Genomic DNA, 14514 nt, shown 5'->3' with positions numbered 1-14514 from the left:
TATGGTTAGACCATGTCTTCCTGATAATAATTTCGTAATCTTAAAAGTATTTTTCTACTTTGGTTCCAAAATACAGGATGCTTTTTCAAAGCAACTTGCCTTAAAGTCGATCTTAAGTGTAACTACTGAGCAGCATTGTCTTATTATTGTCAAATATCATAAGAATACTCTCAATGCTTAGCAGCAGTTTCGTTCAAATATTTTCCTACAGAGCAAGAAACCTCAAATATAGAATAATTAAAAAAACGAATTTCGCGGAACGTAGGAGATAAAGCTTCTACAATACTAAATTTGACTCTCCTTTTGACGAAGATTAAACATATCTTTAAAAAAACTACCCGCAAATCATGTATATGAATATTGTATGAAATGCCAATTAAATGATCACTGATGTAATTCGTGTGGATAACGCAATAGAATGCGATGTTGCTTAAGAAAAACAGTGCCAAATAAAGGGTTATTCAAATTTGATGTCCGTTGGAATCTCTTCATTCATTCTTGTTCTCATCGACCTTCTGGATCATATGGATAATTACTTCATTTATTTGTGTTTGTGTATTGAGTTCTTATCATAAAGTGTTATTGTTGTTTCATTCTTTTAGGAAAATATAAGGAATGTTCATTGGATGGAGTTATATGCTACGCAAGATTCTTAGGTGAGGAATCAAAGTAATATTTCCTAAGCGGCTTTAAACTGCTGAACTTATACCTATCATAGTTGGAAAATATAAATCTAAGACGTTACATTAATTTTAACGTTTTTTTATGTACACTCTTGTTTGCGAATAGCAAGCAAATGTGATAGATGTGACAATACTCAATCAATTAGATACTGGAAGGTAATGTTATGGTATAGAACAATGTGAAATTTGACATTGTGAAGAACCACTTACAAGCAAGAGGGAAGTGTTATGATAAATGTTCTCATCGACATATTAGTAAAGTCGGTGTATTACCATCGACATTTTAACCACTTAGATATTTAAAAGATGTAGGCAGGTTTGTAATTTAAGCAAGAAAAGCATTTTAATCAAGTTTGCAACACTATATTCGAGGATGTTATTGGGGTTCAGATTAATTGGAAAAATGTTGCAAGTATATATTCTTCTTGTGGAATCCTTGCAGAAGGGTTTAGATGTCTGTACCAGATAACATGCGGTAGTATGTTCCTAAACTATGGACAAAAACATCAAATTTAGGAAGTGAAATACCAGCACGTTTTAATTGGATAAAGTTTTTCCAGAACTGTAGGAAAATAGAAATATGAACGATCTAAGTATCGTAATCGCCTCTATCCTATTTTTTAAATAATTAAACTCAAGCAATATAATTTTTAATTTGCAAATTCAATCATCAACATAGATTTAATCTATAAATTTAAACTAGACTAGAATATAAAATTGCAAAATAGTGATGTGTATTAAGAATTAGTGTCACATATTAAAACCTTATAAATAGGATTCCAATCTAATGGCAATATTAATAATAATATTTAAAGCAACTATAGTTCTTTGCTTTAATGAATCACTTTAATCTGCCTTCATAATTCATAGTTAAAAGCATTGAACTACAGTTCTTTTCTTAAATGTGGCTCTCCTTTCAAATTTAATATTAGTGAATTTACCAAATGATTTTACAATGTGATTTTAAGACATTTACCGTGAACACAGTCGTCATGATTAAACCTCCTCGGACTTTGAATTGCTATATTTCCATTAAGAGACACAATTTTATATTTACATATTGAAAGCTAATATTAATCCAAAAGTTTATGTCGTTACATATTAATGTGTGTTCATTATTTACTATATTATTAATAATTGTTGTATACTAATGTCACGGTCGTTACTTACTATTCTATTCATAGTAGGAGATATCATTACTTTGATAAAAGTAATACTAACTTAACTATTTTTCATTTGCAGCCAGCACAGAATATCATGACTCGTTGAAAAAGTGTCACTGCCTTCAAATGTGTGATTACACACACGTCAATTTGTTCAGTGTGTTCGAAGAAAAGTAAGTCATGTGCGAAAAACATATTTTTAAAGGCATGCTATATTTAAACATACCAAGTAACTCCACATAGCGTAGTCGTTAATGTCCTTGTCTTTAAAGCAAGCGGTTCCAGGTTGGATTCGACGTAAAATGTAAAAGCTGTTTGAAACCAGCCATACTGAGTGAGGTTTATCTGGGTTATCCTCATTCATACTGGGCAAGGCCGGCAGGGTACCCCGCTCAGAGGTATAGCGTCGTATTTCTAATCATAAGGTCTGTGTTAGATTCCGTGTATGTCAAACTTCTTGGGATGTAATCTTAAATTCCTCAATGCTTGAATAATTATATAAAATTACTACATTGAACTGAATCAGTTGTGTGTATATGTATACTCATGAAATATGTTCAGACCATAAGCATTAATTTTGTCTAAGTGTAACATGTGAGATGCGGTTATTATTGGGAGAACGTGTGTGTGTGTGTGTGTGTGTGTGTGTGTGAATGTTAAATACAAATTTCGAACACGATAGCTTAGAGGTATAGAGTGTACGTTATGGTGTATTGGGTCTCTGGTTTGATACTAAGTGAAGTAATTTAGGAGTAGGCAACATCATATGTGGGTTCTCTTGGGACTCTGCCGCTTCTTTCCACAAGCGCATTCGACGATTTATTTCATTATCTTTCACTTGTTTTTATCATCTCTGTCTCTCGAAGCTTAATGGGCATAAATTTGGGACTTTAAACTGAAAAAATCATTTCATTTTTCTTTTTTAAATGCAAATTAAGAGAATCGTGAAAGAGAAATGTACAAAAGTGTACATTATACTTATCTCAATATGTTTGTCGTAGCGAGGTTACTTCTTAATTTTATCATGAAGCTTGGGATTAATGTTATTGAAATAAGTATAGTCAGACGCATTATGAAAACATGTGAGTATAAAGGAAGAATAATCTAAATCGGATCGTGGTTCCATACAGCAAGTGATCTAGTCCCAAAACCATGTCCACATAAATTTCGCCATCTCCACAAGCTGCTTTAAGAGATTAAATTAGAACTTTCGTCCATAAACTTTCAGTTCAGTACTCTGAACTGTGTTTTGTATATGGAAGTAGTACTCTCTCTATGTGTTATCCTCATTTATATTAAAAAGGGACATACACACACACACGCACACACATATATATATATATGAGTACACACATAATGCTCACGGTCTAGAAAAGCTGTCGGAATAAGATTCCTTACCACACCTAGGGAGTGGGTGGAGTACACATTTAAAAATGTTGAAAACGACTGATGTTAGTGTCAAATCCATAGCTTCCGGGGTCCATGAATTGATTGGTGAAACTTGCCATACCCCCAAAAGTCCGATTACAGTCCCAGTGAATGTATTACTTTTCCTAGCTCTCCTACGTGAATACGAAGGGTAGACATATAAAAATGATCAAAAGCGACCGATATTAGTTCGGTAAACACGTTACGTTCCCAGACAGTACGTATGAAGTTTAATACGGCTGATGTCATCTTCTAGTTGTATTTCGCATTTTACATTTATTTTGGGAAAATCATCACAACACTACGGACGGCAGAGTTTAAACATATCTCTTTGGTAGTGATATGAAATGAAATATTCAAGTTTTACGTCTCACGGTTATTCCATCTAACAATTTATCCAGTATACTCGATTTCGGCAAATCAAAATATATATATATATATAGATTGACCCTCGAAGACGTTATGCGTGGCCCGCGCAATGATTTTAGGCTTCCTTAGATTGTAAAAGCCAATGGCTTGAGTTTCAGGTTGTTTTCATTAAGGGGCACTTTGAGTGAAAAAAAACGAAATGATTTATCCCGCTACATGTGACGTTCCCTTCATTGTATCTGTGGCTAGGTCGGAAGAACACCCGCCTACTGATCATAATGTTGGTGGTATGTGCCCATTCCGGAGATTTTGATTTCCCCAATATTGGGTAGACTGGATAAGATGTTGAATTCGAAAATCTGCCATGTCTATTAATGGCTAGTGAAAAATTATAATTGTAAAGAAATACCCGAAGAGACATCTAACCGTCTCCAATAGCCTAGCAGGCATACACATGAAACGCAAAAGTTGAAGATATCATTTCATTTCACTTCTGAAGAAATATATTTAAACTGTAGTTTCACGTAGCATTTAGTCTCGATGCTCCAACAGGGCGATAAACTTCTTCATATTTAAATGCTGCAAAAACATACAATAATACTACATCTATTATTCCTTTTGAACAATTTACTTTGCCAATTAAGATTTTAATTCTCTTGCCCATTGTTTCTATATAATACTTTCTATTTTATTATAACCAAAATAAGAGTTTTACAATATTGGAATTGTAAAAGTGTGCACTTTTCTGAAGACACTTAACACCAAGTTTACGCCTTTTTAACATCGATGTCAGAGTAGTTCGATAATCGATGTTTCACATCCCAGTGGTTCTGGGTTCGATTTACGCTGGGAAATTAGAGGAAGTTTTTATCGTTTGTAGTGTTGATACTTCCAATGTAAGATATCATCTAAAATATTCAGTATCTATCGCGTGTAGTGTTGAGATGGCTTTCTTGAGTGCACTCGCAATAGAACAGGAACTTTCGAAACACGTCTACTAGATGACTCAGCCGTCTCAACCTTGATTCGTACTGGTTTAGAAATTAACGTGTTTAGCGAATAGGTAAGGCATGTTGTTATTATGAGTCAAATACGGCTGATCAAAAACAAAGGTTATTTTTCCCTAATATTGCTAATGTTTCCACTACTTCTTCTACTATGGGTAGAAATATGAATGTTTGAAGCAATTCGCCAATTTAGACACGTTCCATATCAAGAAAAAGATATTAAAGAATCAAAACTTCATATAATATAAAGTATGTAGCCAATTCCTCACGTTCCAATAATAATAATAATAATAATAATAATAATAATAATAATAATAATAATAATAATAATAATAATAATAATAATAAAGAAATAACAGACTTACAATACCAATTACGTAAAAATATCTTCCTATAAAGAAAAATAATTACCACGATGGGATTCGAACGTGGGTCTCTGCTGTAAGAATTTCATGCTTTGTCAATCTTATTTTTAATTCGTTCCAAATGTGTTATTGTTTGTCAGTGGCAGCTAATGTCCTTTCGACTTATTCCGAACACGACAGAAAGACAGGACAGGACAGTGACACAAAAATATCAAATACAGTTAAGATTCCGCCCTTGCTCTTCAGAGTGATACGAACCCCTAATGTTATTCGAACCTTCACAATTGTCTTTAACCTGCCACTAATTACTCATAGAAAGATTAGAAAATAAACTAGTAATTACGGGAGATCAAAATAGCACTTTCTATTTCTACAAGTGTAGATACAATTCAAAGAATGAGAAAATAATGTCTGTCGTCTTTTCTTCTTTGGAAATTAAAAGTTAGAGTGAGGAAGAATAGTAACGTGAAACGGAACAATCATTTAAAACGATGAGGTATCCTCTTTAACTTACAAAACGTTTTCTGATATTTTCCTCATTGAGGAAAGTCTATATAACTTGTTTTTGAGTTAAAGAAGGAAATTTCGAGTAAGTCATTGTGACACTCGCAGAAGGAACGTCTCCTTATGCGATCAATACTATCTTTTATATAGTCTTACATGCAACGATTTTAGCTAATAGTTTGAGTGGAAGTTGAAGTGACACGCTAGGTGAGTGGTCAACAGGTGGCAATAGCCGAGTGGTCTCGGACATTCGGCTTCGGATTATGAGGCGCAATCCACTGGGAGTTCGAATCTCTCTGAAGAGCAAGGTCAGAACTTTAACTGCCCTAGATTTTCTCTGTTCCTCTCCATTCGTGTTTGGATTACGCATAAACTGCACGAACTGCCCATGGCGAACAGCATCCTGGTTGAGATGAACTTGAAATAAAGAATGGTTTGCGCATTTAACTTCTGTTTTGTATATCCGGGTTCAAATCCCAGCCAGGTTGAAACTTTTTCAAATGTTTCTATTTCAATACATATTCAGTGAGACAAACAAGATCTTCTCCTGAAAGAAAAATATGTTGGAATGAGGAGAATTGGAGAAATTCTGTAAATAGAAACATTGGTTTCCAAACTTATTTCCAGTTGTTGTTCAAGATTTGATATATTCAGCTACATTGAAGCATTTTCTGTTTCATAGATGGTCAATGCATTTATGTCTTTGAACATGCAGTATATGAGGAAATAATATATTACATATACAGCAATTTGGAGATAAATATCTGCTGTTCATTGGACAATACGCTCTGAACCATAGAGATTCATCTCAGAATGGAGAAATGTTCCGTGCGTTATCTATTTCAATTTTATCTGCATAAAGACCTGACTCAGTACTACCAACTGCTGTCAGTGACGAGAAAAGTTACGTGTAAGTTGGGTTGCATGTCCCAGGTGTTTTACACACTGCAAATTATCTGGACCCCAATTAATGGAATTAGAGCACTTGGTTGGGAGATACTTTTACTGGTGGCTGTACTAAGACACTTTCAATTATGTATTTCTGTTCCAATTCTTGAAGTATTGATTCCTATAATTCGGTTTCTTGTTTTAGCACAACACTAGAGAGATCGAGCCGAAAACAGTCTCGAGCTGTATCGTGGTTATGTTAATTAAAAATTCATTAGAACTAACCCTTTAAACAGTAGAGTTTCCAAAATCATAATCTGCCCTGAGACTCATTCTTAGGTTATAATTAATACAACATACATAATTTGATCTGGCAATATAAATAATATTGCGAGCTTTGAAATTAAAAAAAAAATATATTAAGCTATAATTTGTTGCAATTGGTATGTCTTTCCATTTAATATATATATATATATATATATATATATATATATATATATATATATATATATATATATATATATATATATTCAGTTACTGGTAAAAACAAGTAGCTAGAAATTGGCGAGTATGAGTGATGAACATGCCTCAACTTTAGATAAATTTGTTTATACTCTAACGTGTAGGACTATAGCCTCAAATGTTTCTAAGTTCGATATATTTTTATTGTATACGTAGCATTCTTCAAACCAGATGCCTGAAATTTTGCATTTCACAATAAGTCTAGAAGTGTAATTTTTCCAGTCTGTAAACATAAAGCAAAATTGCAGTTAAGAAAAACTTCAACGTTTTGCATCTTGGTTTAACTAGAAATGAAACTTTGAACTTTTATTTGTAGTTTGACTGAATAATGCTCTGTATACCTATTCGTACCCCCAAATTTGATTCTCTTTCCGGAAGCACTTTTTGAAATATTTATTGCTTATAAACTAGGAAAAAAAGTCGATTGATTTCTTCCTTCAATCTTTCGTGCTATTCTACGAACTACGCGGATATCTAGGTCATCTATTTCAATGGTACGTCTGTCTTTGAGTACTGCACATGCATTTAGTTACATTATTGACCAAATTTCACTAGCACTATCAGCTATACCATAAAAACATTTTGACATCTTCTCCTAGTCTCCGAGAAACAACAACATGCTTCAAACTTTTCTTTACTCTTGTAAGTCAGTTGTTTCACCCATACTCTCAATCATGCTTTCGATGTTTTCAAACAGATCAATCAATCATTAATTTACGATTGCCTTGAGCTTTTTTGTTTCCACAAGAAATGATTTAATAGCAAGTCTTATCCGTTGAAAGTCTCTTTATTTTCGCTTATATTTGATTTCTGTGAACTCGTGGCCGTGTGTCCCGTTCAATACACTCAATTAATGAGACACCAAAAATCACGAGCCCATATGTATGATGTGCCTTATCAGTTGCAGTTATATATTTAAAGTCAGTACTTTGACATTCTTATGTAGGACCTGCTTACAGGTCAATTAAACCTCTGCAGGCAAATAGCGATTCACTCATTTTACTGCGCACAGAAATTGCATGCAAACAAGTCTTCTGTTCAAGATAATTTTAAGGCAAATTTTATGACAAATTTTAGACAGAGATTTATATTGACATGACTAAATCCACCTAACGAATATAACGAGTCTTGAAAGCACAAATGTCATATGTCTAGTTTTCTAAATGTTTTCTCAGATTGTCTCAACGCTGTAAGTGTGACCTAGGGAAGCAGAAAATTTGAGACTTGTGACAACCGTTCACTATGTATTATCAAGAAGCTATTAGCTGTTAACAGTTTACATATGATATTTGTGCATCTGACATAGAAGGTATCAAGGTATCGCAATAGATAAGAAAGTTAATATTGAAAAAAAATTGGACATATGCTATTTGTGCTCACAAGGCTCTTTATATTTAACTAGCAGCGTTCACCCCGCTTCGCTGCGGTCACCCCGGAACGCAATAAACTTTGTTACTTAGATAATTTTTACTTTTTCGCTTTCAAGTGATATGATAAAAACCATAGTAGATTGCAGGTAAATGTTAACATTATATCGCCTGTCATTTATGTTAACCCGCCCCGCTTCGCTGCGGTCACCCCGGAACGCAATAAACTTTGTTACTTAGATAATTTTTACTTTTTCGCTTTCAAATTGCAGTAAATGTTAACATTATATCGCCTGTCATTTATGTTAACCCGCCGAGTGACACGGTCATGCGGGTTGCATATAAATACGTTTATTTTTACCTATGATGAACTAACAAAGGAATGAACACTTGAATGGTCAATTATCTCAAGACACTGGTAATTAAAAATTAAAGTGATATGATAAAAACCATCTAGGGTCCAAATCCTAATAACCCGCCAAAAATAAAAGAAATTGGTTCAGCCGTATTAGCGTGATGAGCTAACAAAGGATTTGTGCGTTCTCTTTTATATAATAGATTGTTGCAATTTTTCATTTCGAATTTTAATCAAATACTGTTACAACAATACATTAATTTTTAGTTTTTTAAATATATAATTCGTTATCATTTTAATGTTTTCTTAATAGGAAAATTTACAAACATTCTGTGTCCAGAATATTCCTAGTCTAAGCTAACAACACAATAAGTAAATCTAGCGAAACCTACATATTTTAAACTGAAGAAAGCAGCAAAATCAAATGTGGAAACTATTTGGATATATATATATATATATATATATATATATATATATATATATATATATATATATATATATATATATATATATATATATATATATATATATATATATATATATATAACTCCTGCGTTGTAGGTACAGTCAAGTTGAAACAATAAAAAAAACATCGATTTCATTTGATATCACATAAGGATAAACTATCCTGCCATTCTTTGCCATTTTTGACACTTCGTATAAGATAACATTTGATTTTCTAAAATTTTATTGAAACACTCATTAAGTTAACGTCCTATCATTTTTTACCATTTAGACTAAAGGATCATTAATGAAAGTGAATAGGAATGGCAACATAGGGTAAAATGTAAGAACCATGTCAGAGTAATCAAACAGACAAAATGTTGATTAACAAAAACTACTTATTTTCTATCATAATGTAACATTTTCGTATTTTTTGTTAAATCAACATTGATAGAACAAAAGAGTTTAGCAGAAACAAAAATAACGGGTGTTTACTATTAATCCGGACAAATTTCAACATATGTCAACAGTATGCAAAGCGGCATTCTGACATGAACTGGTAGTATTTGTTTTTAGTGAATGTTATCTTGTTTCTGATACTAATTTTAGTCTTTTCAAAAGAATATATATGTCGCTGAAGTGTGTAAACGTTCTATTTAGAGAACAAAGAAGCTGGAAAAGTCATATAATGAACAATTTTTGAAAGGTGTATTTAAGAGTACTATTTATGATGTTTTAAGCCATTTTGAGAAAGATTCATCCACTTCTCCCAAGTCTGGATGTGGAATAACATCAAAACTAATGACTCCATAAAAGTCTATGTTTTACGGTGAAAATTTGGCCAAAAGGACGGAATGTCGCAACGCCAATCTGCAAAATTGTTGCACTGTTAACCTACGACAATTAATAAGACATTTAAAACACCGAACATAGCATTTTGTAAAGAAAGACCATTCCTGGCCGCATTGGAAGACAGAAAAGTGAAGCAAAAATGTGCGGTTGGTTTGCAAAAAATTTTCCAAACATTCGTGGATCTTATATGCCGAATCATATTTTAGCCTGTCCAGCTCCTCTATCCACGGCAAAAATCTTTGATTGATCCAATGTGTCCTCTGCGCCTCCTGTAGTTAAATTTTCTACCAAACAGAAATTTGAAAAAAAGTTGTTGGTGTAGATTCCAATTGGCCGAAGGGAATGAGTACGCCCTTCATCAAAGTCTCAAATCGTGCTACTAATGGCTATATTTTACTGAAGGAATGTGTCCAAAAACGACTTATTCCGTACATTCGGTGAAATTATGTATAACGACAATTACGTCTTTTGGAAAGACAAAGTCAATCCACATTATGCACAAGTTGTCGTTGATTATCTACACACGCAATTTTGTCCAGAAACAAAACAACGCTGCTAATTTACCAGAAGTACGATTTATTGAAGACGTTTGGTCTGTTTTAAAAGGGCGTTTCTATGCAAACGGATAGAAAGCTCAAAACACAAGGAAACTTTAAAATCGCATTAAGTTCTGCTTGAGAAATCTGGAGAAGCATATAGTAGAGATTTCCAACAATACGAAGAAAAGGATCAAATATATATGCAGACATGTAGTGGTAGAACAAGAATGAATGCAATTTTGTATCACACTTTGTTTTTTATTTATTTTTTTATTTTTCTTTTCTTGTAAATTACGAAGGAACTAAATAAGTTTGGTTCCATCAGTAATCCGGATTCTTGGTAAACACGAGTTATACGTTTCACATTTGTAAAAATACTTTGAATGTTAGATTGAAATGATAGGTTTGCAATAAATATTTTTCCTTTGATTTTTTACTTTTTGGACACATTTGGAATCATCAAATATTTGTAATATTTACTAATTATAAATATATTTCTGTAGGACTGTAACTATGGGTGTCTTTGCATACATCCTGTTCAATTTTCCAAAAACTCGTTTTCGCCGAGATATTATATTTGGAAAACTTGAAATGTTAGGTAAGTTAGTCTTAATATTATAGTTTGTCTACTGTACCTCTGTATTGGTACACACTACTATACATATTAATTTAATCTAGTTTTGTATCGTAAAATATCGTCAGTCATATGCCAAATACTACTGTTTTATCCTACTGTAAGTCAGTAAGATGAATTTTCGAAAATTATATGTGTTTCACTTCAATAGAAGCTAATCAACTCAACCATTTTAAAATCTATACTCTACCTTCCGGAATCTGTTCAAAGTTATTTATATGAAGGTTCAAAGAGAGTCATTTTTATTGATTCTATACAGGCCCGAAACCTGCTACAGAAGTTTGCGGGTGCCATGAATATGTGAAGGAGATAAGTCATTAAAAAGATGTTACAAATATCTAGATTGTGCTTTTTTAATAATAGCAGCATATTGTATTAAGTTCTGGAGGGGCACGAAAGGTTTAGGGTGCCAGGCCCCCTAACCTCCTTTGGTTGCGAACCTGATTCTATACGTTCGTGTTAAAACGTAAATAGATATAAAATTAATTATGTGATTGGAAATTATACCCAAGGTTAGATATAGTTGATTGTGCAACCATGTGCTATTTTTACACATTGAGTTTCGGAAGTACAGTGGGACAATGGTTGAGCAATCACATCTTATGAGGGTATTCTAAAAGCATTCCACGTAATATGGTTTTATGAGGACAACGTGAGATACCTTGATTGTTGATGGGATTATTTAATTTCTACCGCATTTCATCAATTATTCCATCATCACTATATCTCCCTGTTTCCTCCCACATTCTTCATTCCACCATTTCATTTATTGCTCATCATCAACGAGTCCTTTAGCCTAGCCGGCATAAACGTCGGACGTAAAACTCAAAGGTTTCATTTCATTTTATTTCATTATACTACTTACGTTACTTGTGAGATATTGAGCTTAAGGTTTCATATTTATTCAGATTAACGTTTTTAAATACATTTACTGGTACGAGTAAATTACCCTTTTCCGAAAAAAAATATTTATCATTAATTTTTCAAGAATATACTTAATATACGGATGTATTGCATTTACAGCACAGACAATCAGTTCTCTTATCCTTTATATTTCATACCTCTAATTAACGTTTAATAGCTAAAGTATTTATGTTTGAACTAACAAGTATATATATATATATATATATATATATATATATATATATATATATATATATATATATATATATATATATATATAATTTCATTTATTTTATGTTCATCAACTTAAATATATTTCAATTTGCATTTTTTGGCACATATAAATTATTTTTCTTTTAATTCTATGATCATTATAGCTAGATGAGATTCCATCTACGCAGTTATTTACTTATTGGCCTTCAATTGACAATGTCCAAAGCCCATACAATATACCTTGAATTTCACGTACACTATGTGATCAAAAGTATCCGAACACCTCCAAAACATACGTTTTTCATATTAGGTGCATTCTGCTGCAACCTACTGCCAGGTATTCATTATCAGCCACCACATTAGTCATTAGAAATTGTGAGAAAGCAGAATGGAACGTTCCGCGGAACTCATGGACTTCGAACGTGGTCAGGTGTGTCACTTGTGTCAGAAGTCTGTATGCGAGTTTTACACACTACTAAACATCCCTAGGTCCACTGTGTCTGATAAGATAGTGAAGTGGAAACGTGAAGGGACACGTACAGCATAAAAGCGTACAAGCGTCTCCTCTGTTAACTGACAGAGACTGCAGACTTTTGAAGAGCTTCGTAAAGTGTAATAGGCAGACATCTATCAAGACCTAACAAAAGGGATTCCAAACTGCATCAGGATCCACTCCAAGTACTATGACAATAAGGCTGAAGTGAGAAATTTCGGATTGAATGGTCGAGCGGCTTCTCATAAGCCACAAATCACACAGGTAAATGTCAAACGATTCCTCGCTCTTTGTACGGAGCGTAAATATTGGACGATTGAGCAGTGGAAAAATGTTGTGTTTTGTGACGAATCATGGTACATAATGTGGCGATCCGATGTCAGGGTGTGGGAATGGCGAATGCCCGGTGAACGTCGTCTGTCAGCGTGTGTAGTGCCAACAGTAAAATTCAGAGGTGTTGGATTTGTGGTGTGGTCGTGTTTCTCATGGAGAGGCCTTGCCCCGCTTGTTGTTTTGCGTGGCACTCTCACAGCGCAGCCCTACATTGATGTTTTATGCACCTTCTTGCTTTCCACAGTTGAAGAGCAATTCGTGGATGACGATTGCATCTTTCAACACAATCGAGCACATGTTAATACTGCACGGCTTGTGGCGGAGTGGTTACACGACCATGACATTCCTGTAATACACTGGCCTCCACAGATTCCTGACTGGAACTCTATAGAACACTTTTGCGATGTTTTGGAACGCCGACGCCAGGCCTCATCGTCCTACATCGATACCTCTCCTCAGTTGAGCACTCCGTGAAGAATGGGTTGCCCTTCCCCAAGAGACCTTCCAGCACCTGATTGAAAGTATGCCTGCGAGAGTGGAAGCTGTCATCAAGGCTAAGGGTGGGTCAATACTATATTGAATTTTAGCACTACCGATGGAATAAGTAATTTTCAGCCAGGTGTACGGATACTTTTGATCACATAGTGTATGTACTAATCTCGTTAATGGGTTTTATCATGGTATCCTTGGTTAACATTGGATACCTTTTGTCAGTCGTGTATTATATATGAGTACATTACTTCTATGATCGAATTCTTTTAACTAAAGCGAATAAAAAGTGAAAACATTAGAATATATCTAGTTAATAAAATTAAATTTTGTTCATTTTGTTTTCTTCTCAGATTTCTAGTACTCTGTAATTAGAATTTATCTCTGGTTATGGAAAGTAATTGCTACAATTAATGTCATGAACAGCCGTTAGATTTGGGTTACGCATGGCAATTACAAAAGTGAATATGATCTAGATTTATCATTCCTTTAATTTATTGTTACTTGTAATTAATAAACTGAAGTTTAAGAAAGATTTTCATTCATTCTTTATTTCGTTACAGTTTCCTTCGGGAGCACAGGGAATTTCTTTTTCGGCTGTAGTTTACTTTCCATGATAGAACTGCTATACTTTTTCATCCTCAAACTTGGTTCAATTGCTGTCAAGGTGTACAGAAAAGCACGCACTCGCTCAATTGATGCAATGAAAATACAAGGAAGAGACTTACCAGAAAACTACATTAAGGGTTTACCAAAATCGATAAATGGGCATGAAATAACTATCTCAAGATTTAATTATCCAATTCCTTTCAATGGAATGCAAGGGGAAAATGTCATGCATGCGCCTTATGGTGCTTCTTCAAGGATCCATAACACAACTCAACAAAAAGTTTTTCGGTAAGAATGAACATATGATGATGTCAACTTATGCAGAATGTTAAATTCTTGTTTCTTTGCTTGATC

General features: G+C 33.7%; 1 protein-coding gene across 1 annotated transcript in view; it reads left to right on the top strand.

The window, feature by feature from the left end:
- LOC145666235 (uncharacterized) overlaps positions 1–13536 on the top strand; it is a 93718-nt gene extending 80182 nt beyond the window's left edge. Inside the window, exons 6-9 of the mRNA XM_081733300.1 lie at positions 603–656; positions 1926–2019; positions 10990–11084; positions 13307–13536. Coding sequence (XP_081589426.1) covers positions 603–656; positions 1926–2019; positions 10990–11084; positions 13307–13536 — 473 coding nt within the window. The remainder of the gene's footprint in view (positions 1–602; positions 657–1925; positions 2020–10989; positions 11085–13306) is intronic.
- Positions 13537–14514: the final 978 nt, after the last annotated feature.

This window comes from Thermobia domestica, chromosome 12, assembly GCF_964235325.1.
Source record: "Thermobia domestica chromosome 12, izTheDome1.hap1.1, whole genome shotgun sequence".
Lineage (NCBI taxonomy): Eukaryota > Metazoa > Arthropoda > Insecta > Zygentoma > Lepismatidae > Thermobia > Thermobia domestica.
This window is presented reverse-complemented; position numbering and strand designations above follow the sequence as displayed.